Source organism: Mandrillus leucophaeus, unplaced genomic scaffold (assembly GCF_000951045.1).
Source record: "Mandrillus leucophaeus isolate KB7577 unplaced genomic scaffold, Mleu.le_1.0 Scaffold3, whole genome shotgun sequence".
In the NCBI taxonomy this organism is placed as follows: Eukaryota; Metazoa; Chordata; class Mammalia; order Primates; family Cercopithecidae; genus Mandrillus; species Mandrillus leucophaeus.
This window is the reverse complement of record NW_012103142.1, coordinates 6,362,115-6,388,079: the sequence shown is the minus strand read 5'-3', so window position 1 is coordinate 6,388,079 and position 25,965 is coordinate 6,362,115. Positions and strand designations below refer to the sequence as shown.

Sequence of the window (25,965 nt, the reverse complement as noted above, 5' to 3'; positions counted from 1 at the left end):
TAGAAACACGGGAGGGGTTATAAGTCAGCCAGAGAGAGATTTCTGCAGTCGGACCCAACAGAGTGACGTCACAAATCTGAAAATGAATCTTCTTGGGCTGCAATCATACATAAACTGAACGTTCCGATGAAGGGAGGAAATACACGCTACACTCTCCCCTGTCCTGGGACTACATCTACATTATTGCATTCAATTCTAGAACTCTCTTTTAAGAGGAAACTGATAAACTAGAACTCTTTGAGAGAGAGGGCCAGGACAGCAAAAGGCGTGGACACTGGGACAAGTGAGAACAGCTGCAGGAACAGATGTTTGGTCTAAAAAAGAAACAACTTAGCCTTGAGAAAACCTTCTCCAAACATCTGAAAACCTTTACACGGAAGAGGGATTGAGTTCATTGTATAGGGCAGAATTAGAATCAGAAAAGTACAGAGACAAAATTCTATTGATTATAAATAAGAGCCTTTTGGCAATTAGACTATCCAAGAATGAAGCAGGCTGCCTTATAAATTAGTGACAGTCCCCAGAGCAGAGCTGTCAATAGAACTTTAAGTGATAATAAAAATGCTTTATATATATGCATTCCAGTGTGGTAGCTATTAGCCACACAGGACTACTAAGCACTAAGAATGGAGCAAAGCCAGGTGTGGTGGCTCATGCCTGTAATCCCAGCACTTTGGGAGGCCCAGGCGAGTGAATCCCTTGAGTTCAGGAGTTCCAGACCAGCCCAGGCAACATGGCAAAACTCCATCTCTACAAAAAATACAAAAATTAACTGGGCATGGTGGCACATGTTTGCAGTCCCAGCTACTTGGGAGTCTAAGGTGAGAGGATGGCTTGAACCTGGGAGGTTGACGCTGCAGTGAGCCATGATCATGCCACTGCACTTCAGCCTAGGCAGCAGAGCAAGACCCTGTATCAAAAATAAACCAAATAGTTAAGTAGAAACGGGGCTAATTAATCAAAACTTAAGTAACCATATATGCCTAATGGCTACTATATTGGGTAGCACGATGAGATAGAGACCTTCAAACCCACATCAAGGACATTTTAGTAAACCTGATATGTCTACATGGGAGGTGGAGCTGGACGAGGTTACATCACCAAGTCCCTTACAATTCAAACAACCCATGTCTCTAGGTAACTAATGAAAATTGCAGGTTATGCAATATTTTTTAATAATATGAATATTTTAAATTATACTGGAAATGAGAATTTGGTCAATGGAGATTGGTACAAAAGTGTTAATTTTAATTCAATGTAAAAATATTAATTTCTAAGATCATTATCTAATCAGAGAAGGTAAACTAAGTATCTTTAAATAAGGAACTCTTTCTACGTAGATATAAATAAAAATAAAAACTCACTGGAGAAAAGCAGAGAACAACATGTAAGTTCTTCCTTGATCTTGAAATGAAGTATTCATACAAATTATCAAAGGTAGGAGGATGGCGAGGCAGTTCCCTCTTCATCACTGAAATCAGACCTTGGGTGATTTCATCCATCTCATCTCGTGCAAACAAATTGGAGATCTTTAAGGAATGGACAAGGAAGTGTTCTGTATTTTAAGAGTTCTCCACCAAAGTCCAGTCCCTTTTTAAATTTGCACGTCATCTTATTTCATATTTTCTTTCAGCATCTCGACTGTCAAATCTGATTTGCCAGAGATTATCAAGACTGCAACTTTTTATTGAGCAGCTCAATCAAGAACTAATTGTGTTTTCTTGTGCTCCAGTAGCTATCACCAAAAAGCCATCTCCACCACCACTCAATCACCTCTTCAAGATGTCCAGGGGTGCCCTCTGTACTTCGACTCAGAGTCAGTCTAATCAACTCTGACTCCAAAATACTTAACTGATTTTTGCACCATTAAGCATCTGTATACCATGGTGCAGGGAAGAGTTAACACAGCAGGCTTAATCTTGAGAAGGGTGTGCTTGCAGAGTTGACCCTGGGCTGTTATCAGGGAACTTGGCTTTTGGAATGTCTCCTCCATTAGTAACTGATAAGGTTGTTTTGCAGTGCCAACTAGACTGTTTACAGAAACCTTGTGACATATGGTAAACATCTATCTGCTTTCCTTCTAGGAATCTGGAACTTTGGTAGTTGTAGCTAGGCAGGAAGTGACTAATGACCAACCCTAAAAAAACCCACTGGACTCCGAATCTCAAGTGGGCTTCCTGAATGGAAACACAGTGCATATGATACTGCCCTTCATACTGGATGGAGAGGACGTTCTATATGGCCCCTTGGCAAAAGCATAGGAAGCTGGAACATCAATTCCATGTTCCTGGTACATCAATTACTCTACAAGATGAGTCTTCCTCTCTACTGATCTGGCTCTGCATCCTTACTGTGTTGCCGCAATAAATCTCCACCATGAATATAACTACAAGTTGAGCATCCCTTATTCAAAATGCTTGGGACCACAGTGTTTCAGATTTCAGATTTTTTTCAGATTTTGGAATGTTTGCATTTTACTTACTGGTTGTGCACCCCCAAATTCAAAAATCTGAAATCTAACATGCTCCAATAATGAGCATGTCCTTTGAGCATCACATCAGTGCTCAAAAAGTTTCAGATTTCGGAGCATTTTGGATTCCAGATTTTTGGATTTGAGATGCTTGACCTGTATATGCTGAGTCTGGTGAGTCTTTCTAACAAAGTACTAAAGATGTGAGGGCTCATGGAAGTGCTGATACAAGCGGTTTCGGAAGTGGTGGTGCAGACATCCATTTACAACTAACAGAACTCTTTCAACCATTCTACACTCCTCACTAGTATGTAGATAGACGGACAGATACTTTGCTTCTCCTAAAATAAATTATAAGACCAAAGTGAAGATTGAAGAGACAAGTAAGGAACCATGTTCAAAATTAAACAAAGCATCTGGAGATGGGCAGCATTCATTTCACAGGAACTTCAGAAAATCTACTAAATCTCATACATTAACCATGTCTACAATCAAAAATGTACTAAACAGCCTCACTTTCAAAAGGCTGCTGCTTTTACTATTCCAATATAATTTACATTTTACAACATGGGCTTTTTCGTTAGTTTTGAAACTTACCTCCCCTGAAGATAGCAAGTTGTTAAGGTATTCTAGAAATGCCTCATCTTTTATTTCATTGTCAGTAAAGATGAAAGTGATGCCTTTTCCATCAGCACCAGCAATTTTGTACAAAGATTTTAAATCATCTGTTAGATTAGTCACATTGTAAGACCTAAGAAGAAAAGTGATAGAAATTTTTAGATTGAAAAATATATAGTCGGCTGGGTGCAGTGGCTCACACCTGTAATCCCAGCACTTTGGGAGGCCGAGGCGGAACATGGTGAAACCCCATCTCCACTAAAAAAATACAAAAAAATTAGCCAGGCGTGTGGTGTGTGCCTGTAATCCCAGCTACTTGGGAGGCTGAGGCAGGAGAATCGCCTGAACCCAGGAGGCAGAGGTCAGTGAGCTGAGATCGCGCCACTGCACTCCAGTCTGGGCAACAGAGCAAGACTCTGTCTCAAAACAAACAAACAATCAAACAACAACAACAACAACAACAAATCCATAGTCATAATTTATCCCAAAACACAATAATAGCCCATGATTATTAGAGCATAATATGTACCTGCTCCATAGATACTAAGTAATGGTGCCTGCTAGAAAATACAGAGATTAGAGCTAGAGAGTGATATATTACCATTCAAAACAAATAGGTTTTGTTTAAGTTGAGAACTGAGAATCAGGGAATTTACCAAAAGTGATCCATGAAGCGTAAGCGGGAATAGAGAAATGAACTTTTAGTCCCTGCAATCTGACTGTCCTCAGCAACAGATTTTGTCCAAGTAAATATATGTACAATATCTAAAACTCATCTGAAATTTGGATGAGTTTAGTTTGGTGAAAAAGTCACAGTAAGTTATGAATAAAATTAATGATAAATTGTATATAGTGGTAATTTGCACAGCTCATTAAGTGGCTAGGTACAAAGAAAACCCACAGAAAAAGATGCATTATGCAATATGGGATAAATAATAGAAATGTTAGATGGTTACAGATTATGGAATGAAAAGATCTTGGTCTTTATTTTTTGGTTTATTCTGTTTCTGGTTAAATGTATGTGCTACCAGAGGTGACGAGATGTGTAAAAAGAAAGCAGACATTATCTGAAATGTTGTATGTAAATCCTCATGGGTAAGCTAATGACAAGGACTAAAAGGTAATCCTCACTGGAAAGAGGTGTTACAATGCAAGTAATAGGGAGTAGGCCATGGGTTTCACAGAAAGACTATGAGCACTGGAACCAGAAAGATCTAGTGGCCTGATGCTGTCAGAGTAATCCTCTCACTGACTGGTCAGTCTCTGAACTGATCAGTCAAAAGATGTCAATTTGGCTGATTTTTTAAAGAATTAGACTGACTGTTATGTATTGCTTTTGCAATACATAGAGACAGTCACAACACACTCCTTGTCCAGATCCTGACCTCTCTTGTTTCTTTCTTTCAAGTTTTCCAAAAGTGTTCTCTGTGCTGCTTCTCTTCCTAATGCAATGTGGCTTGTGCGCCCATCCACTCCACTGAAAGTTTTATCATGTTGACTATCAGCTGCCACTTTTCATGCCTTAACATTTTCAGATTTTTTTTTTTTTTTTTTTTTTTTTTTTTTTTTTTTTTTTTTTTTTTTGAGACGGAGTTTCACTCTTCTTGCCCAGGCTGGAGTGCAATGGCGTGATCTTGGCTCACTGCAATCTCCACCTCCAGGGTACAAGCAATTCTCCTGCCTCAGTCTCTTGAGTAGCTGGGATTACAGGTGCCTGCCACCATGCCCAGCTAATTTTTTTGGTATTTTTAGTAGAGATGGGGTTTCACCATGTTGGCCAGCTAGTCTCGAGCTCCTCACCTCAGGTGATCCGCCTGCCTTGGCCTCCAAAAGTGTTGGGATTACAGACGTGAGCCAGGGCACCCAGCCAGCATTTGCAGATTAATTATCTACCTGCTTAGTTTCTGAAAACCACTCTGGATTTCCTCCTCTCTGTCTTGCCTCTTCTTCTCACTCTCAATTGCAAGCTCCCTTTCTCTATGTTGGGAGACCCTGGAGTTCTTTCCACAGCCATCTTTTCTTTCCATGATGCACCCTATTCATACTCCCCATGACCATAAAAGGGTTCCCTCTACTGAGATGTCTATATTCCTATTGCAAGAACCAGAATCCTCTCCTGAACTCCACATCCATGAGTCTTATTATCTATGGAAACTGTTCTGCAACACCTCAGACTCAAATGTACTGAACTAAATTGTCACTTTACCCTTCAAAGCTGGTCATTTTTTATTTATTCAACACATCCTTTTACAGAATTGGTTAAAACTAAGCATTTAATAATGAAAATAAAAAAGATAAATATTACAGTGGTCCATTCTCAGGGAGCTTACAGCTTAGTGAAGGAGACAGAAATGTATGTGAACAAGCACTTTTTTTTTAATGCAGTGTGGTGAGTACAGTCATGCATTGCTTAACAATGGGGATACATTCTGCTAGATGCATCCTTAAGAAATATTGTCACTGTGGCCGGGCGTGGTGGCTCACGCCTGTAATCCCAGCACTTTGGGAGGCTGAGGCGGGTGGATCACAAGGTCAGGAGTTCAAGACCAGCCTGACCAGTCTGGTGAAGCCCTGTCTCTACTAAAAATACAAAAATTAGCCAGGCGTGGTGGTGGGCACCTGTAATCCCAGCTACTCAGGAGGCTGAGGCAGATAACTGCTTGAACCTGGGAGGTGGAGACTGCAGTGAGCAGAGATCGCACCACTGCACTCCAGCCTGTGTGACAGAGTGAGACTCCTTCTCAAAAAACAAACAAACAAACAAAAAGAAAACATTGTAATTGTGGGAACATAATACAGTTTGGATGTTTGTCCCCTCCAAATCTCGTGTTGAAATGTAACCCCCAATGTTGGAGGTGGGGCTTGGTAGAAGGTGTTTGGGTCATGGAGGCAGATCCCTCATGAGTGGCTTAGCACCATCCCCTTGGTAATGAGTGAGTTCTAACTCTGAGTTCATATAAGATCTGGTTGTTTAAAGGAGTCTGGGGCCTGCCCCCTGACTCTCTCACACCAGCTATCATGATACGACCACTTGCTGCCCTTTTGCCTCCCGCCATGATTGGAAGCTTCCTGAGACCCTCACCAGAAGCAGGTGCCAGCACCACACTTCCTGTTCAGCCTGCAGAACCTTGAACCAAAACAAACCTGTTTTTAAATAAATTACACAGTCTCAGGTATTCATAACAGTGCAAAAACTGACTGATACAGAACAGCACAGAGTATACCTACACACACCTAGGCTATAAGAATGGCCTATTGCTCCTAAGCTACAAACCTGAACAACACGTTATTGCACTGAATACTGTAGGCAATTCTAATGCAATGGTCCATATTTGTGTATCTACCTAAACATAGAAAAGGTACAGTAAGAATACAGTATAAAAGATTTTTAAAATACTACTCCTGTATAGGGTAGCTCCATTACAATCTCATGTGACCACCACCATATACATTGTCTGCTGTTGGCCAAAATGTCCTTATGGGGCACACAACTGTACCACTAGAGAACTCAAGAGTGTCATGCTGGCCTTCCTGTTCTTTCCTCCTCTTCCTGCATATTGGGTCAGTTATTAAGTCCTATTAATCCTGCATACTTTAAACTGTCCCTGCTGAGTCTTCCTCTCTATTCCCACTTTATCTGCTGTTATAAAATGTATCCAGAATTTGTTGTAATCAAATGTGGTAAGACACAAAGACACAGGAACGACTGTCATGAAGGAAGATGTTTATACTCAAGGAACCCTAGAAACAGGAGGGGGCTTGACATGCTAGGTAGGGTGACATGGGGAAACACCAGAGTCAATCAGGAGGCACAAGGAATGATGGGAAATCACAGGCAAGAGGCTTTATTGTGGTTTCCATGAGAAAGGCAAGGCAGGCAAGCAGAATTAGGATCGGCTAGTTTGAATAATTTCAGCAGCCTCTGGGGCATAGGAGCGCTCCCTTGTTGACTGGTATGTTGCCCTGGGGTGATTAGGGCAGAGGAATATCCTAATCCACCGTGAGATGCCACTACACACCCACCAGATAGAGGTGGTGGTTGGGAGTAAGGACTCTGGATTGGTTGGTTTGCATATGAAAGGTACTCTTCTGGAGGAGCTGTTTGAATCTCTAAGAATTGGTTACCCTGGAAGGGTCAGTCTCTCCCCAGTCACCAGGGTCTCAGATGCCAGGGTATCAAGAATACAGAAATTAAGAAAATATAGTGAATAAATTTGCCTTAATTTAAGCCTCTGTCATTCCTAACTATAATAAGTGCAATACCACCTATCTCAGGATCACAAATTTAGATGCCTACAGGAATCAGACAGATAAATCCCAGTGAGTGAAGCAGTGCTGGTGGGGTCTGTGGATTGCAGGATTGTATGTCCCATCCAAGGAGGCAGCTGCTACTGAGCTCTGCTACCTGGGTGTGTAGGCCCTAGGTTGCCAGATCTTCCAATTATTTCAAAAAAAAAGTCAGAAATACGCTTTTCTAAAATATGAAATCTCCCGATTTTTAAATGTTGACAACTAATTTAATTTTTGAAGTAAAATTAAATTAATATCTACTTATTTGATGTTTTATGTTTTTAAAATACTCAGAAATTGCATTTTGTTCAATTTTTCATTGTTTGGCAGCAGAATGATTTGTGTGTTTGTTTATAAATTGGCAAAGTGATCTAAATTTTATATGGAAATAAAAAGTCAAATGGACAAGACATTTTGAAGAACAACAACAAAGTTAGAGATCTGACACTACCAAATATACATATGTTAAATGTAAATATATATATTAAAGAAGCTACAGCAATTAATACAGTGGGCAATGATGCAAAGATAGATAAGGAAACCAATAGAGGAGACTATATAGTCACGTATATGATTAGACGACTTAAGACAAAAAAATGACACTGTGATGTAGCAGGGAAAAGATGACCTTTTTAATAAATGGAGCTGGATCAACTGGCTATCAATATTGAAAATAATAATCACAACTCCTACATCAGATATTATAAGAAAATGAATTCTAGGTCGGTTATAGAACTAAATGTGAAAGTAGTAAATTTTATGTGTAAATGTTAAGAAAATCATAGGAAAATATCTATGTGCCCTTAGGGTAAACAAAGATTTTAAAATATAATACAAAAGAGCACTAAATAGAAAAAAAAAAGGATATTTCATTAAAATTAAGATCCGCTAAGAGAATGAAAAGGCAAATCAATAACTGAGAGAAGATACTTGCAATATACACCCTTTATATCCAAAACACATATAGAATTCCTAACAGTCAGTAAGAAAGAATCGCAACCAAACTGAAAAACCAAATGGAGAAAGGGCTTTTATAATTCACAAAAGAGCCTATCCAAATGGTCAGTGAGAGATGAAAAGGTGCTCAACATCATTAGCCATCTGGGAAATGCAAACCAAAACCACAGTGAGCTACCACTCCGCACACAGAATTGCCAAAATTGGCCAGGAGTGGTGGCTCACGCCTGTAATTTTGGGAGGCTGAGGCGGGTCGATCACTTGAGGTCAGGAGTTCAAGAGAAACCTGGCCAACATGGTGAAACCCCATCTCTACTAAAAGTACAAAAATTGGCTGGGCATGGTGGCGCACTCGGGAGCTGAGGCAGGACAATCGCTTGAACCTGGGAGGTGGAGGTTGCAGTGAGCCGAGATCACGCCATTGCACTCCAGCCTGGGCGACTGAGCAAGACTCCATCTCAAAAAAAAAAAAAAAAAGAATTGCTAAAATGAAAAAGACACACAATGCCAAGTGGGGACAAGGATGTGGAGCAACTGAAACTCTCATGGCATGTTGGTGGAAGTGTAAATTGGTACAACCACATGGGAAAACTACTACGCAGATCAACTAAAGCTAAATATACAGATACCCTACATTCAGCAATTTTAACTTCAGGTGTATACTCAGACACGTACAAGAATATTTACAGTAGCTCTATTTGCCCAAACCAAATGTTTATCAAGAGTACAATGGATAAATAGATTGTGGTAGTATCTGATTAAGTGGAAGATCATGCAGCAAAAAGAATTAACAACTCCTGCTACATGTAGCATCATGGATGACTCTCACAAACAACACAATAATAGAAATGGGATGCAAAGAGCAAATCCTGTATGATTCCATTGATACAAAATTCAAAACTAGGCAAGACTAATCAATGGGCTTACTCTTTGAATATTGTTTCCTTTGGGAGGGTAATGACTGCAGCGTAACAAGGGGGCACTTCTGGGGTACGAGTACTGTTTTATTTCTTCATCTGTAGACAGGCTACAGTGTATTTACTCTGTGACACTTGTGTAAATATCCTTATATATATAATACTTAAAGTTTACTTTAAAAAGAAATACAGAAAACTGTTGTGCTTCCTTTTTTTCTAGAGTAAACATTTAACCTTAGAGAAATTAACTATAGAAAAACATATTGTGTTTTACTTCATCCTACCTGGTTAATGTTATCTGGAATATTTGATAGCCAGCAATAAAAGAGGCCAATCTTGAAAGACTTTGTTTTCCGGAGCCACCAACACCCACCAGCAATGCATTTCCACATGATGTTCGAATTATTCGTGAAATCTGTTTTGAGATTTAAAAAGTGCTTATTTGAAAAAAGGATGTGGATGTTTATAGTTTCTTGCACTAAATGAGTCCAAGTTTTGATTATATGTTTCTAAACGATATTAGACTTTTTCCTTGTTAATGGTCTATGTCAGAATTTTTTAAATTAAGGTTTAATATTGATTTGTTCAGCTTGAATCTTTCCTTGACCATCTATATTTACATCATGAAGAACAGAACAAACTGGATTTACTCCCTTCTATTTTAAAACTATTCTGTGTGTGTGTTCATGTGAGTGCATGTATGTACAGTTTTATTAGTTTTAGACCCAATGGATAGTGGAGCGGCTTTTCCCAATCTGCAGAAGATATAAGAAATGTTTAGAATTTTTTTTTTTTATTCATCAGCCTAACACACTGAATCATGTAGACACCTAACTCGACAATGAATCATGTAGACACCTAACTCAACTCTCTCATATCTCTGCCAACAATTGTTTTTAAATACCACAATTCTATTTACAGTGGGGTAGGAGGATGTTTCTAGGAGCCAACTTGGAGAGACAGCCTTTCATCTTGTGTTGCTTGTCTATGGTTGATTTCCTCAGTGAAGATAAGACTCAAATTGTGGCTCCAATCTTATGCAGGTCAATTGAAGGCATTGCTAAAAAACTGTCTTTTATAGTATTGTCACCGACTAGAGAGAAAGTCTAGGTGGATCACTAAATTCCCTATTACCGCTAAACAACAATTTTTTAAAAATACAAGTTTTACAGTTGGCGGATCAACAATGACACCCTGGTATGTGTAAATTCTATCAGCATATTTTAAAATATATTAACCACTTATGGCTTTGCACTCAGAATAGAATCTCAGAACCCCAAGACCTAGCTGCAGTGAATGCTCAACAATTACTTGTTGAATAGATTAGTGTGAAAACACCCCTTTTTGGTGTTACCTCTAACTGGCTTCTATTCTCTCACCGGTCCTGTATATCAACCTTACCCCTGTCCCATCATCTGTAAATCAGTCATAACATTGACACTTCTCAAAGCAACATCTTTTCCTCCATGGGGAACAGAATTCCCATAATATCGAAAATAGAATTTGAGGGAAGTATATTTTTTCACAGGGTTCTCCACACTTTCTAAAGGTTCTCCATACTTTCTTGTTGACTCAGTGTGCCAAAAACTCTGAAGAGAAAACCATATTTGCCCTTGAAAGACATTTGCTGCCATGTAGATGGATTCAAATAAAGGGTTTCCTATTAAGCCTTTGTCTTCCGGGATGGTGAACTGACCCAACCTATGCACAGTCTTCTATATGACACCTGACAGTATATAGTTATTCTCTCAAAAAAAATTATCTATGAAATATAGTAAGCTTTTACATGATCTATTTACATCAGTAAATAGGCAATAGTTAGGACCTTAATAAGATGAGTCATTGCATCTTTAAAAAACACCAGATCAAGAGATGTTCCTCTAATGATTTCATTGAACTGTCTCTGGTAAAACTGGAGTTTTTCAGCCAGAAAGTCAAAGGATGGCACCTATGGGTGGGGAGAAAGAGAAAAAAATAGTATTTAAGATCCAAATATGTATTAAAGCAGCAATTGTAAAGACACTCAAAAGTAATTTTAAAATATATGTATCTTTTTTAAACTTTATGGATTGCCAGAGGTTTCTCACATATTAGTCTACTTTTAGTTATTTCCATTTTCTAAGGCCTGAAACTTAACTGTATTAGTTGGTTTCTAGTGCAAAATCATTTCTGACCTTTCCCTACCAACTCCTATCCATGTCACACATTAATATAGGAAACATTTTTCTTAGTTTTTATTTACTTTTTAATATTGTTTGCAGCTTTCAAAAATATAAAAAAGTTTTACATTATTTACGGAGCCAAATCCACAAGTCTTCATTGTTCTGAATTAAATCCACACCCACTTTCTTTGTTTTGCAAATTGTTCCTCCCCATCTACTTCTTTGATCTACATACACTTTATTTTTATTTTTAGAGTCAAGGTACTGTGTCACCCAGGCTGGAGTGCAGTGGCCCACTCATAGCTCACTGCAGCCTCCACTTCCTTGGCTCTTTGGATCCTTCCACTTCAGCTTCCCCAAGTCGCGGGTATTACAGGCATAAACCACCTCGCCCGGCTCTACATACGCTTTAGGATTTCTTTGTTATTTAACTCTGTTTTTAAAGTCCCTTTGAAATCTTGTTTCAAATTTCATTAAACCTATATATTAATTTAGAAAGAATGGCAAGTCGCTGTTTAACTAAAGTTTTGTCATGTTAATTCCTACATGTTTTTGTTGCTGTTAAATGAAATTATTTATTTATTTATTTATTTTTTATTATACTTTAAGTTCTAGGGTACATGTGCACAACATGCAGGTTTGTTACATACCTATACATGTGCCATGTTGGTGTGCTGCACCCATTAACTCGTCATTTACATTAGATATATCTCCTAATACTATCCCTCCTCCCTCCCTTGCACCCCACAACAGGCCCCAGTGTGTGATGTTCCCCTTCCTGTGTCCAAGTGTTCTCATTGTTCAGTTCCCAACTATGAGTGAGAACACGTGGTGTTTGGTTTTCTGTTCTTGCAATAGTTTGCTCAGAATGATGGTTTCCAGCTGCATCCATGTCCCTACAAAGGACACAAACTCATCCTTTTTAATGGCTGCATAGTATTCCATGGTGTATATGTGCCACATTTTCTTAATCCAATCTGTCATTGATGGACATCTGGGTTGGTTCCAAGTCTTTGCTATTGTGAATAGTGCCGCAATAAACATACATGTGCATGTGTCTTTATAGCAGCATGATTTACAATCCTTTGGGTATATGCCCAGCAATGGGATGGCTGGGTCAAATGGTATTTCTAGTTCTAGATCCTTGAGGAATCACCACACTGTCTTCCACAATGGTTGAACTAGTTTACAGTCCCACCAGTGTAAAAGCGTTCCTATTTCTCCACATCCTCTCCAGCATCTGTTGTTTCCTGACTTTAAATGAAATACTTTTATATTGTCTATCTTGTGATTGTTGGCAAGTGTTGGTAAATTTTTTCTGTAAAGGGCAAGATAGTAAATATTTTAGGCTTTATGGCCCATTCAGTCTCTACTCACCCCTGCCATTGTAGTGCAAAAGCAGCTATGGCCAATATTTAAACCAATGGGTGTTTCAATGAAACCTTATTTATGAACACTGAAATGTGAATTCTATATAATTTTTACATGTCACACAATATTGTTCTTTTTTTGATTTTTTATTTTTTGGTAACTATTTAAAAATGAAAAATCAGCTGGGGACGGTGACTCACACCTGTCATTCCAGAACTTTGGGAGGCCAAGATGGGTGGATCACTTGAGGTCAGGAGTTTGAAACCAGCCTGACCAACATGGTAAAACCTCATCTCTACTAACAATACAACAAAGTAGCCGGGCATGGTAGTGGGCACCTGTAATCACAGGACCAACATGGTGAAACCTCGTCTGTACTAAAAATACAAAAAATTAGCCGGGCATGGTGGAGAGCACTTGTAATTCCAGCTACTTGGGAGGTTGAGGCAGAAGAATTGCTTGAACCCAGAAGGCGGAGGTTGCAGTGAGCCGAGTTCATGCCACTGCGCTCCAGCCTGGGTGACAGAGAGAGATTCCATCTCAAAAATAAATAAATAAATAAATAAATATCCTTCTTAGCTAGTAAGTCTAATAAAATTAAACAGGCAGTGGGCTGGCTGGATCTGGCCCAGAAACTATAATTTGCCAACTGTTGGTATAGGTATAGAGTATAGTTATTTCATATTTATAAATGCTTGGTCGTCTTACTGAACTCGCGCTCTCTCTCTGTTTTTGAGACAGGGTCTCATTCTGTCACCCAGGCTACAGTGCAGTGACACAATCACAGCTCATTGCAATCTCGAACTCCTGGGCTCAAGTAATCCTTCCACCTCCACCTGCTGAGTAATTGGGAGTACAGGAACATGCCACCACAGCCAGCTAATTTTTCTTATTTTTTGTAGAAACAGGGTCTCACTGTGTTGCCCAGGCTGCTCTCAAACTCCTGGGCTCAAGCAATCCTCCCACCTCACCCTCCCAAAGTGCTGGAATTATAGCAACTCCATGGTGGGACTCTGGTGCAGAAAGAAAGATCTAGTTAGGTGAGCGATCTGAAAACCTCTTTAAAGAGATGAAAATAAATACCAATTCATATATTTTGGGTACTTCAAACACAGTGTCTTCAGGTTCATCGCCAGTTGGTTCCGGCATCTCACGGAGAAAATCCACAAAGTATGGTTCAGGAAGAATGCACGACGCTGCATCAGAGCCAATATTTTCTTCAACTGCATGAATAAGATGTGTGTTAAACCACTGCTCATCTTCAGGAGTTACAAATCTGAAAGGAAAATGTAGTAGTAAGAATGTGAAATATGAAAGCATCTTTTCTAACTGAACATGTCCCTTTGCCTCTTCTCAGTCCCACCCTAGACCTTCTCAATTCAGGACAGGGAAACAACATGTTCTGCCTTTTGATAAGAAGGGCATAATCCCATCCAAGAAAGTTATAACATTAACTGCACCACTTATAGAAAATATAGATGAATCACTTAGGTGAGATCAAAGGTCCCTAAAACTTGTGATGGGGTGCAGAAGTGATGGTCGGTAGTGGACAAGCGTCCTCTTTCTGGGTTGGTGGATTCGGTGCACAAAGGACCTTTTCAGATTGACAGTATCACAGAGGGAAGAGAGGACAAAGGGGGGTAACATTTGACAAGTATCACCCTTGTGTGAGTCAAGGTAGACACTTTACAACTTTGTGAAACTGGCATTATCATCCATGGTTTATAGATGAGGGAATGGAGGCTCCAAAAGATGACTGAAATTAACTTTAATGAGATTGTTTCACTTTAAAGGGATGAAACCAGATTTCCCCACATAAAACCTACAAAGAGCTCACAATTTGTAGAAAATATATACAATGAAAGTGTGCCTCCGAATGTTATCAACTCTGATGATCTGGTGATTTATAAAGATGTATTGTTGAAGTCATACTCGAATAAATCGGCAGAGCATTCTCTTAAGGCAGTGGGCAAGTGAGAGACGCCATCAATGCTTCACAAGCCCCACAGCAAATGATGACAATGCTCCTTACTCTACTTAACCCAGTAGATAATGCGAGAAATAACCGGCTGGGCAGGATGGCTGATGCCTGTAATCCCAGCACTTTGGGAGACTGAGACGGGTGGAACACCTGAGGTCAGGAGTTCAAGACCAGCCTGACCAACATGGAGAAACCCCATCTCTACTAAAAATACAAAAAATAAATAAATAACCAGCCATGGTGGCACATGCCTGTGATCCCAGCTACTTGGGAGGCTGAAGTTGGAGAATCGCTTGAACCCGGGAGGCAGAGGTTGTGGTGAGCTGAGATCGCACCATTGCACTCCAGACTGGGCAACAAGAGCAAAACTCCATCTCAAAAAAAAAAAAAAAAAAAAAAAATTAACCAAGTAGCATAAACTTCTCAGGTCATACATTTAAACTCAAGAGCCGCAATACGCACCTGTCCGCTATTACTCTGTTGCACTCATGTTTGAAAAGGGACAGGAGAGTAGGGATTGAAGCGCACTCCTCAGCTTTTATGGTCAACATTCCTTGCCAAATTCTGGAAAGATCTCGAAGATTGAAGATGTAATGAAATTTAGAAGGAGTTGGCAGCATCTTTACCTAGAGAGGAAAGAATGAAATACTCTCAATTAGTTTTCAGATACAACTAAAAGTAGAATTATTTTTAGAACTGTCTCACAAATCCTATTTTAGATAAAATCTGCTGAGTAAATAAATCAAGATTAAGTTCATATTTTGTGACAACACGGACAGAAAGAAAATCATAAATAAACCAACTTAGGATTTAAAAGACCATAAGTTCTTGGATAGGATGGATTCAAGACCAATGCACTGGATGCAGATTCCAAGACCTTGTTCTACCACCATCAGTTGGCTTTGAGCGAGTCACTTCCCCCGAGTTCTTAAGAACTATATGAATTGTGGGAATAATCATGTCTAATCATTGGTAGTGTACATGTGGAAATACGTCATAACAAAAAACTGAACGTGAATTGGTTGTCATGCAGGTAAGAACAATGTTCACTTTTAAAGTTAATAATGGCTATCTTCTATAAATTGCTTTGATTAGGGTCCTTCATGTGTTAGGATTTCTATAAACATATCTGCATATCATAACCTGGATTTTACTATATGGATCCAAACTCAGTCAACAGTCTTTGTATATCTGTATATCCATAATAAGTGGACAGGCAAGTCTGACATGTAGCTATGCGTATAGTAATAGATGTTTTTTCTGTTTGAGCACAGAGTATGTATTCTATGCTAATTTACTATTTCTACCAACTTCTAGAATACAAAAAGGCAAAGCTGTAACAATACCGCATTCTTACCCAGAGAGATACCCATTAAGGGATAACTTCGAGGTACTCTAGATATGGAATGCATTGATGGTCATGTATAAAGATCATAATTGATATCATTAGCATCATTTTTGAAAGTGAAAATAATGATAATTCTGGTGATACAAACTCCCCATACACCTATTTCAGCAAAGCAGATGCTTTCTTTAGCATCTGTTCATAAATTAAGCCCTTTCTATACTGAAAAATTACCCTATTGAGTTTGTAATTTTTACAGGCTAATTCCCAGTGCTAGTTAAAGCAGCAAGTAGCATGGGGAGACGAAACGAAAAGAAGCGTATTTTATCAATTGCCTATCAACTTCCCTCTGTGCTCAGTTCCATTGCAAGCTAAAATGTTCATCCCACTCACTAAAATATAAAACATATAGTTATATTATAAATATGCAAAAATACCCAAAGGGTAAGGTTATGTGAATATTGCTTTTTTTATAATACAACACTCCAGCCATGATGGCAGCCATTGGTAACTGAGGCAGTCATTAAAGAGAATCTGTAAAACAAAATTCCTTTCTTTCCTTCTTCTTCTCACTATTTGTTAACTTGCTTCTTTCCTTCTCTTCTAATATTTCCATCTACTTTTCATCACCTTCTTTCGTTTCTCAACTGCTTCTGCCTTAAAACTATATAAAGTAACATAAAGGTGGGCTGATAGACAAGGCATGAATGGACTAAAAGAGTGCTTTGTGAAGATGGGAGATTGGAAGAAAAGACACAAAGAAGGCTGCTTATGTAGAGGTGGGTAGAAGAGGAAGATGCATTCATTTTTCAATGACTGAGCACCTCCCTGGTTCTTAAGAAGACACACTGGTAAACAGAGGACAGCTAACTCTGCTGTCATCAAGCGGGCTTTTATTCTGTGGTTGGGGAGCCTGAGAATGAACAGGGAACAAATATATATGTAAATAAGCAAGTAATGATAGAAGCCATGGTTTTAAAAAAAAAAAATCAGGGCCAGGAGACAGATAATGAGTAGGATAGGGACAAGGGCAGTCACTTCAGAGGACGACCGGAGACAGTCCCTCTGAAGGTAAGAGTGATGAGAATGAGCCAAAGTATGGTGACCCAGCAGTGCAATAAACCTGGGGTGCTCAAGGAATGGTGAGCAGGGCCACTCAGCTGGAGCAGGATGATGGCAGGCAAGGGAAGTAACTGCAGTCTGCTGACATTATAAGTGGAACTGGGAGTCTACTGGTGGTTTTAAGAAGGAGTAAAGATTTCTGGTTTACTTTTTTAAAAATATCATCTAGGACTGTGAAAAGAACAGACTCCAAGAGAGCAAGAAGAAAGCAAGGAGATTGGTTAGGAAGTTACTGCATGGTCCAGGGGACAAGTGATGGGAGCACTTATCAGGGTGGTCATGGGAGTATGGCGAGGAGGGCTCGGCTTTGGGGTAGATTTTGAAGGGGAGGTCACTGATATTCGCTGATGGACTGGATGTAGGCCATGAGGAAGACATAAATCAAGGATGGAGCCCAGTAATTTTAACCTAAGAAGGAGGATAACTGGTGCTGCTACTGAGATGCAGAAGTTTGAGGGAGGATCATATTGAAGGACACTTAAGAGTTCTGTTTGGACATGGTAACTTTGAGATGAGTATCAGACATCAAACACTGATGTCTGTTAAGCAGTTAGAAATTGGCCTGGAGCCAGGCAGAGAGGCCTGGGATGGAGATATCCATTTTGAAGTCATCAGCACAGGGATGATGTTTAAAGCCTCGAAGCTGGATGAGGCCACCTAGGGAAAGAATGTAGATAGAGAAGAGGGCCCAGCATCGAGACCAGGTGCATTTCAGTGTTTAGAGGAGGGAAAGAAGAAGGGGGACTTTAAATGAGGTAGCCAGTGCACTAGGAAGAAAACCAAGAATATGGGGACCCTCTGAAGCCAAGTGAAGAAAATATCTAGAGGGATCATTTAGGTCAAATGCTGCTAAAAAGTCAAGTAAGAGGGACAGGAAAATTAACCTTGAGATGTGGCAAGATCGAGGTCTTTGGTGATTTTGACGTGAACAGTGGGAATGAAAGCTTGTGTAGAATGGATTAAATAGATTTAAAAAAAGACACTGAGGACATGGATCCAGGAAACATCCAAATAACAAAAGAAACTGGAAGATGGAAGACACCTGGAAAGGCAAAGCTTTTCAGAGAACTACGTATATAAGCACAGTAAATTGAGCAATAGTCCTGTTGGAAACCACATGTATCTTACCACAGAAAACTATCTCAGATGCTCAGTCCTTGCCACTTATTTTCAAGTTTCTTTAAAAGGGGTACAATGGCACATGTAAAGGCCCTGTGTTGGCAAGGAACAGGGCTCCACCCCCATCACGGAAGGTGGCTGCGTGGAAGAGCATCTCATAAGAAAACCCCGCCGGGCGCGGTGGCTCAAGCCTGTAATCCCAGCACTTTGGGAGGCCGAGATGGGCGGATCACGAGGTCAGGAGATCGAGACCATCCTGGCTAACACGGTGAAACCCCGTCTCTACTAAAAAATACAAAAAACTAGCCGGGCGAGGTGGCGGGCGCCTGTAGTCCCAGCTACTCAGGAGGCTGAGGCAGGAGAATGGCGTGAACCCGGGAGGCGGAGCTTGCAGTGAGCTGAGATCCGGCCACTGCACTCCAGTCTGGGCGACAGAGTGAGACTCCATCTCAAAAAAAAAAAAAAAAAAAAAAGAAACCCCCAAATTCCTCTTCTGATAATTCCGTATCTAGAAATCCCCAGTCTACCCAGGAATCTGACAGGCTGGCACACTCCAGGTTTCCCAGGAGACAAGTGCCTGCCCACACGTGTGTAATCGGCCTAATGGATGTGTAGTGAATTATGACAACTAATCCTTATCTCCTTCATGACTTTTTGTCAAATATATCAACCTCATTTTTATCTCATACCTACACTTAATTGCCTTTTCATGAGTACTGCCTTAAGTCATCTGCGGACAGCTGCAGGTTTGCTGAGCTTTACTTAGGACACTGACTTGTGTATGCAAATCTAGCCAATTTTTGTTAAGAACACTTCCATCCATTTACTAACTCATGCTCCAGCTCAGAGAAACACACAAGTTAGACTTTAAGTCCTAGTTGGCTGAGAATATCTGGAAATCATGTATTAAGTCAGTCAATAGGCATTTGAGTGTCTGCCATAGTTTGGTGGAGGGAGACAGATAATACAAATAAAGATTTACAAATCAGAGTAACAAGTGGAAATGCAGTGTTCTCATTTCAGCAAAATTCTACTTTGTCTTGGATGTCATGTCTGGTTTACAGTAACATCTCATACATATGGAAAGCATCATTTAGTCAGATCTTTTGCTCCCTGGAAGGAAAAGGTGTCATAAACCTATTTGAGCACGTAATTTGTCTTTTCTAAAAAACACCACTATATATGATATTATGATAACTTAATGAGCCATGAGGTGAGAACTAGGGCTGAATAACAGTTGCCATTTTAAAAATTATTGACAACAAACCATTCTGTACCTTAGTCCATTGCCACAGCACTCTGCCCACTGAGACTAAATTCACAATCATCTCACATATTTGAGGCTTGAAACTTCTACAAGGATCAAAGTATCCACATCCAATAATTCCTGAAAGATAAGCAAGATTGAAGGTATAAGCTTACCAAAAGATTTCAAAGTATATGTTTATCCCAGTGAACAAATCATTACAAAGCTGACTAAGCTGGGTGTTGTTCAGAATTTCTCTCAAGGGATCAGCTAAGACTGGGAGTCAGTAGTGGATTCAGCCAAGCTTAGTATGCAGTGATAAGTGTTTTATATGTATTGACTCATTTAATCCCCCACCCAGCACCCTACAAGAAAAAAATACAAGGTAGGTATTATTATTACTAGTCCCATTTTAATATGAGCTTAGGAACTTGCTCAAAGTTACACAGCTTGCATGCAGACAAATATGGGATGTGAATCCAAGCAATCTGGCCCTACAGTCTGTACATCAGCATTCGCCCTGAAGCATATGTGAGCTTAGAGACTACTCCCTCATCTTACAGAGAAGGAGACCAGGCCCAGACGGGTGAAGCCGATTGTTCAAGGTCACATGGATTGGTATTGGCAGAACTGGAATCAGGACCACTTTTTCCAGCTTACAGTCAGTCACCACTCTGGCCTGGGCTAGACATGCAACATTCCTAGGGAACACCCAGCACAGTGATGGTCTGACTGTCATCATCACTCTCAGAAAGACTGGGGTGTAGGTTTAGAGACTGTTCTCAAAGTCTCAGAATGTCTTTGATTTAGATTGAAGAAAGATTTACTCTGCTTCACTCCAGTGAGACTACACACCGCATAGTGCGTTCAGTTCTGAGCATGGTATTTTCAGAGGAATATGAATATGAATATCTGCTCAGAGATGCAGAACAGGTTGATGAAGAGTGGAGACTAAAGAAACTGGAGTTTGTTCACACTGACTGAAGAATTGCCCTGGGGAAACATGAAATTTTCCTCCAAATCACGGTTGCTTGTGGTTGGTTGTGCTAAGTGCCTGTAAGGCCCGTTTGCTTCCTGAAATCCTGTATTCTAGATTTCCACCTTCCTGTGGGACATTTGTGTTACAAGAAGCATGAGATGGGGATTAGCACTACCCCTCTGCCAAGCACTAGCTAAAAGGCCTTGATTGAGCAGTTATTTCACTTCTCTGAGGCTCAGCTTCTGGTTGGTTTGTTTTCCATATTTGTTTAAATGTGTCAGTCATACCAAAGAGTATGTCAAATAGCTTAACAAATAACAAACCCTCATGTACAGACCACTAGATTGATAACTACAGCCTTGCCCAGCGCATTAGAAGCCCCTGTACATTCATCCTTGTTCACAACTCCTCCCTTCCTCCAGAGGTCGCCACTTCTCTTTAATATAATCAGTAACTTGCTTTTCTTTATAGCTTCACCACTTAGGTTTTTGAACTTTTGAACTTGTTAAAAAAAAAAAAACTTTTGAAATTCAGTTTAAAGGAATTGTATTTTTTCCTGTGATTTGCTTCTTTCATTCGGCATTGTATTTCTGGGCTTCATCCATGGTGAAGCATGTAGCTATATTCATTCATTTTCACTGCTGCACAGCAGGCCACTGTGTGCCTGTGACAGGATGTATTTATCCAGTTTTACTAGTGATAAATATCTGGATTATTTCACATTTTTGCCATCGTGCACACTGCACTATGAGCATTTTTGTGTAAGTCTGTGGCATGCATGTGCAAAATCAACTACAGATGGATTGAGGCCCCAGATATGGAAGGCAAAACTATACAATGTCTGGAAGAAAGCATAAGAGAATACCTGTATGATGTCTGGATAGGAAAGGACTTCTTGAGACTCAGAAAACCCAAACCATAAAGGAAAAAATGATAATTTGGTATAAACCTAGAAGTGGAACTGCTAGGGATGGGCACATGCCCTGTTTACCAGCAGTGATGCCAAATTGTTATCCAAAGCGTTTGTAGCAATTGACACTCCGGCCAGCAGGCAAAGAGAGTCTTAGTTGCTTCACGTTCTCACTAATGCTTATTTTGTCAGAATTTTTTTTTTTTTTTTTTTTGCAAATCTAGTGGGTATGAAACGGTATTGCTTGGTGTTTCTCATTTGTATTTTCCTGAATACTAATGATGTTTACCATCTTTACTTTGTTTATTGGCCATTTAGCTTACTCTTTTTAAAGTGCCTTAGTTGTTTGCCCATTTTTATATCCAGTTGTTCACTTTTCTTGTCTGATTTATAGGATTTCTCTAAATATTCAGAATACAATGTTATATGTATTAAAATTTTTTCTTCCATTTTGAGGCTTGTCTTTTCACTCTCTTAATGGTTGTTTGTTTGTTTTGTTTTTTTTCTTTGAGACAAGAGTCTCACTCTGTCGCCCAGGCTGGAGTGAAGTGGCAAGATCTCAGCTCACTGCAAGCTCCGCCTCCTGGGTTCATGCCCTTCTCCTGCCTCAGCCTCCCAAGTAGCTGGGACTACAGGCACTCGCCACCACACCTCGCTAATTTTTTGTATTTTTTAGTAGAGACAGGATTTCACCGTGTTAGCCAGGATGGTCTCGATCTCCTGACCTCGCGATCCGCCCACCTTGGCCTCCCAAAGTGCTGGGATTACAGGCATGAGCCACCACGCCCGGCCTCTTAATGTTATTTTTTAATGAAGAGAAGTTTTACATTTCAATCTAGTCAAATATGTATATTTTTTTCTTTATTTTTGTGCTTTCTGAGTCTCATTTATGAAGTCCTTCCCTACTCAGAGGTCACTCAACTATTTCCCTGTATTTCCTTCCAAATGTTTTATAGCCTTGCCTTCCATATTTAGGTCATGAATCCATCTGTAGTTGATCTTGTTCTTAGCATGAAGTAGATGTCAAAATTCAATTATTTTCATATAAGAATTACTATGTATCCTGGAACTACTGATTAAAAGTCTGCCCTTTCCCTTCTGACTACAGTACTTGCCATACAAAATAATTAATGTTCTTATATGAGCGAGTCTGTTTCTCGTGTATGTAAGAGGTTTTGGGGGGGACTGGGGGTTTGTTTTTTGTTTTTTTAGACATGATCTTACTCTGTTACCCAGGCTCAAATGCAGTGATGCGATCATAGCTCACTGCAGCCTCAACCTCCTAGGCTCAAGCAATCCTGTGGCCTCAGCCTCCCATGTAGCTAGGACTACAGACATGGGCCACCACACCTAGCTAATATTTTAAACTTTTTTTAGAAATGGAGTCTCGCTATGTGCCCAGGCTGGTCTTGAATTCCTGGCCTCCAGCAATCCTCCCACCTTGGTCTTTCAAAATGCTAAGATTATAGGCATGGCCTGACCTACACATAAGTTTTGATGGTACAATTTATGTGATTTGATGTCACATTTGCTGTCAAGAATCTCATTTTCATTAACATATTGAAATGCTACATTTGACTTTGTATAACATATTGTTAATCTGTGATCTTTGTGCTGTCATTTATTAGCCCAAATTTCTCTGATTAACCATGTCCTGAAACCCAAAACACAAAGGTTTCTTTACGTCTAATGTTAACTTCCAACAAGCCTATTTCTAAATATCTCTGAGTCTGAGAATAGGCTATAAGCATAAGTCATCTTAGTATTGAGTCCCTCTTTCCTGGTATTTAGCTCTCCATTTCACATACCCCACTTTAGACAGAGCCTTTTTGTCTCTTAAATGACACTTTCTGTGGTTTATGTCCATTACATAATGCAATAAAAGAAACACTAAGAATATTCATACCAAAAATTTTGTCTATTGAAGCATTTGAAGGCAATGTACAATTAAACACAGTAAACTGTCTTTTTAAACGCTGTGGAATATCATTTCGACCACCTCCAGGGTGGATCATTGCTGCTATGAGCTGCACATCAACAATAGTAGTGAAGTCTCCAGGCTTGTCCAAGCTGTACATTCCTTCCATTTCCATCATCTGTCGCACAATCTCATTAGTTATCTGAAATTTCACACAGCAATATTTTTGTAACATATCACTATCACATTCCTCCATAACTTCAGTAAAATAGTACAAATGAGATTAGAAAAAAAAAATTCAACTCTTATCAACAAGTGTTTGTTAATGTCAATTATCACCTTCAAGGTAATTTGACTTAAATGATGCCACCCATGAACTCTAGATCGTAAGTTAAACATGCATGGTTCAAGTCCAAGGTGCCTTTCACCACAATGATCAAACTAATTTCCAAATAAAGTTAGATATGTGAGTTATAAGATACTTCATTAAATTGCATTAGTACTCCAAGTTACAACAAGTTTTATTGTAGACATCTTTCATACTCAACATTCAACACTTAAAAACCTTCAGATCAGAATGTAGGATGGTTTCAATCCTGAGCTTTGAATATGATATTACTAACTGTTTTGGCTTTTGGTTTTATGTTCTCATCTTACCTTCTCTGCAGCCTCCAACACTGCCAACCCCCCTCCTTGAAAATGCTCTCTCTTGGTTTCAGAGGCTTGTTTCTTTCCAGGTCCAGCTCAGGGCTCTGGGATCACTTCCTAAGCCACTCTTCGTCACTCATCCCTCACATGTAACTGTTCTCCAGGGTTCCATCCTGCGCTCTTTCCTCTTCTCATTATTCCAGGAAATGCTATCTCAATCCTATATTCTAAAGAATCTCAAACCTGTAACTCTAGCTTCAGATTCTCTTCTAAGCTCTACACCTGTATATTCAAGTCTCTATTGAGCATCTCTTAGTGGATATCACACAAGCACCTCAAATATAACTATCTTTCATTTAACCAACATTTCATGAATGACTACTGTGTGCCAGCCTCTCCTGTAGCATAGACAAAATTTTCTGTCTTCATGAAGCACACATTCTAGTGGTGAGAGACAAGATGTACAAATGCATGTTGATATGGAAATAAAATGGTATACTCTAAGACTTCTGTAGAATATAGGAGGGGCTCAAGAGTGTGATTCAAGGAGAGAAGGGGAGGCTTCACCTGACATGACATATAAGCCAAGACCTGAAGAAGGTGAGAAAGCAAGCCAATTCGATACCTAGGGGAAGAGCATTCTAGGCAGAGGAAACTGCAAATGCAGAGGTGCTGAGTGAACACCATATTTGTACAACCTTTGCACAACTTTGTACAACCTTTGTACAATCTTTGCATACTTTGTACAACCTTTGCAGGGTATACAAAGATCAGTAAATGTGGTGGAAGCAAAGAGTCATGGGGAGAGGTCAAAATGTATAGGGTCTTGGGTCATAGTAAGGATTTTGGTATTTATATTCTAGAAGCCTCTTTGGAGGATGCCGACCAGAAGAGTGTGTCGTGATCTGACTCTTGTTTTCATTGGTTGATGATATGAGAACAAGTTGAGAAGGGTTAGGGAAACAGGAGGCAGTGAGGAGGCATTTGTAATGATCAAGAAGAGATCTGGTGGTGGGTGGCGCCAGGTGGTAGCAATGGAGGTGATGAGTAGTGGTCGAATTTCAGATACAGTGTGAAGATAGAGCCAACATAATTTTCCAACAGAGTGACTGTGGAGGTGCTGTTTGCTGAGAGAGAGAGGACTGTTGGAGGAGCAGGTGTTGGAGGTGTTAAGTTTGCGATCCAACCAGACACCCCTAGTTGGATACGTGAGTTTGGAATTCAGGAGCACTTCAGCTTATGGAAGATAAGCATGAACCTGACCTAAACATGCCTCCACCCTCCTCGCCTTCCAGGAACTGCTGAGGTCTATCTGCCTTGGAGCAGACACAGGTCGTACAGAACTGTTTGGTTTTTCCCTTCAGGATGAGTACTGAGCTTGTAGCGGTGTCTGAGGTGAACAGGGATAAAGAGCAAAATGGGAACTGTCCTGGTAGAGCCAAAGTAGATGGTGTCAATGAGGCAGTGTAGGTCGGTGGGAGGGAGGTGTTGGGGATCCCACCAGGAGCATGCAGACTTCTGGCAACATCGGTGAGGTCTTCTAACGGGGAGTGACCTCGGTGGATAGATGATCACAACTAGGACCACGGTATGTGGCACCGTTAAATAAATAAATAGTTGTTTGGTTTTTCATTTTCTGTTTTTGTTTTTCTGAACATCAGGTACTCCTCAGAAATGATGCAGAATAAGAGGTTAGAGCAAGGATGAAACCCTGGGAAAAGGCAGAAGACAGGAGCTAAGAAAGGACACTGAAGTCAAGTAGCCAAAGAGACAGGAAGCATTTGCTGTAGAAAACCACGTAGGAGCTGGGTGCGATGGCGCATGCCTGTAATCCCAGCACTTTGGGAGGCCAAGGCGGGCAGATCACCTGAGGTCAGGAGTTCAAGACCAGCCTGGCCAACATGGTGAAACC

The 25,965-nt window shown here is 40.1% G+C and overlaps 1 protein-coding gene across 1 annotated transcript in view; it reads right to left on the bottom strand.

Annotated features, from left to right (window-relative positions):
* Positions 1-25,965, bottom strand: part of DNAH8 (dynein, axonemal, heavy chain 8) — a 349,054-nt gene that overhangs the window by 124,604 nt on the left and 198,485 nt on the right. Inside the window, exons 59-66 of the mRNA XM_011986894.1 lie at positions 23,394-23,607; positions 19,630-19,739; positions 15,229-15,392; positions 13,869-14,061; positions 11,078-11,200; positions 9,537-9,667; positions 3,068-3,221; positions 1,365-1,529 (exon numbers count right to left, since the gene is read on the bottom strand). Of these exons, the coding sequence (XP_011842284.1) occupies positions 1,365-1,529; positions 3,068-3,221; positions 9,537-9,667; positions 11,078-11,200; positions 13,869-14,061; positions 15,229-15,392; positions 19,630-19,739; positions 23,394-23,607 (1,254 nt within the window). The remainder of the gene's footprint in view (positions 1-1,364; positions 1,530-3,067; positions 3,222-9,536; positions 9,668-11,077; positions 11,201-13,868; positions 14,062-15,228; positions 15,393-19,629; positions 19,740-23,393; positions 23,608-25,965) is intronic.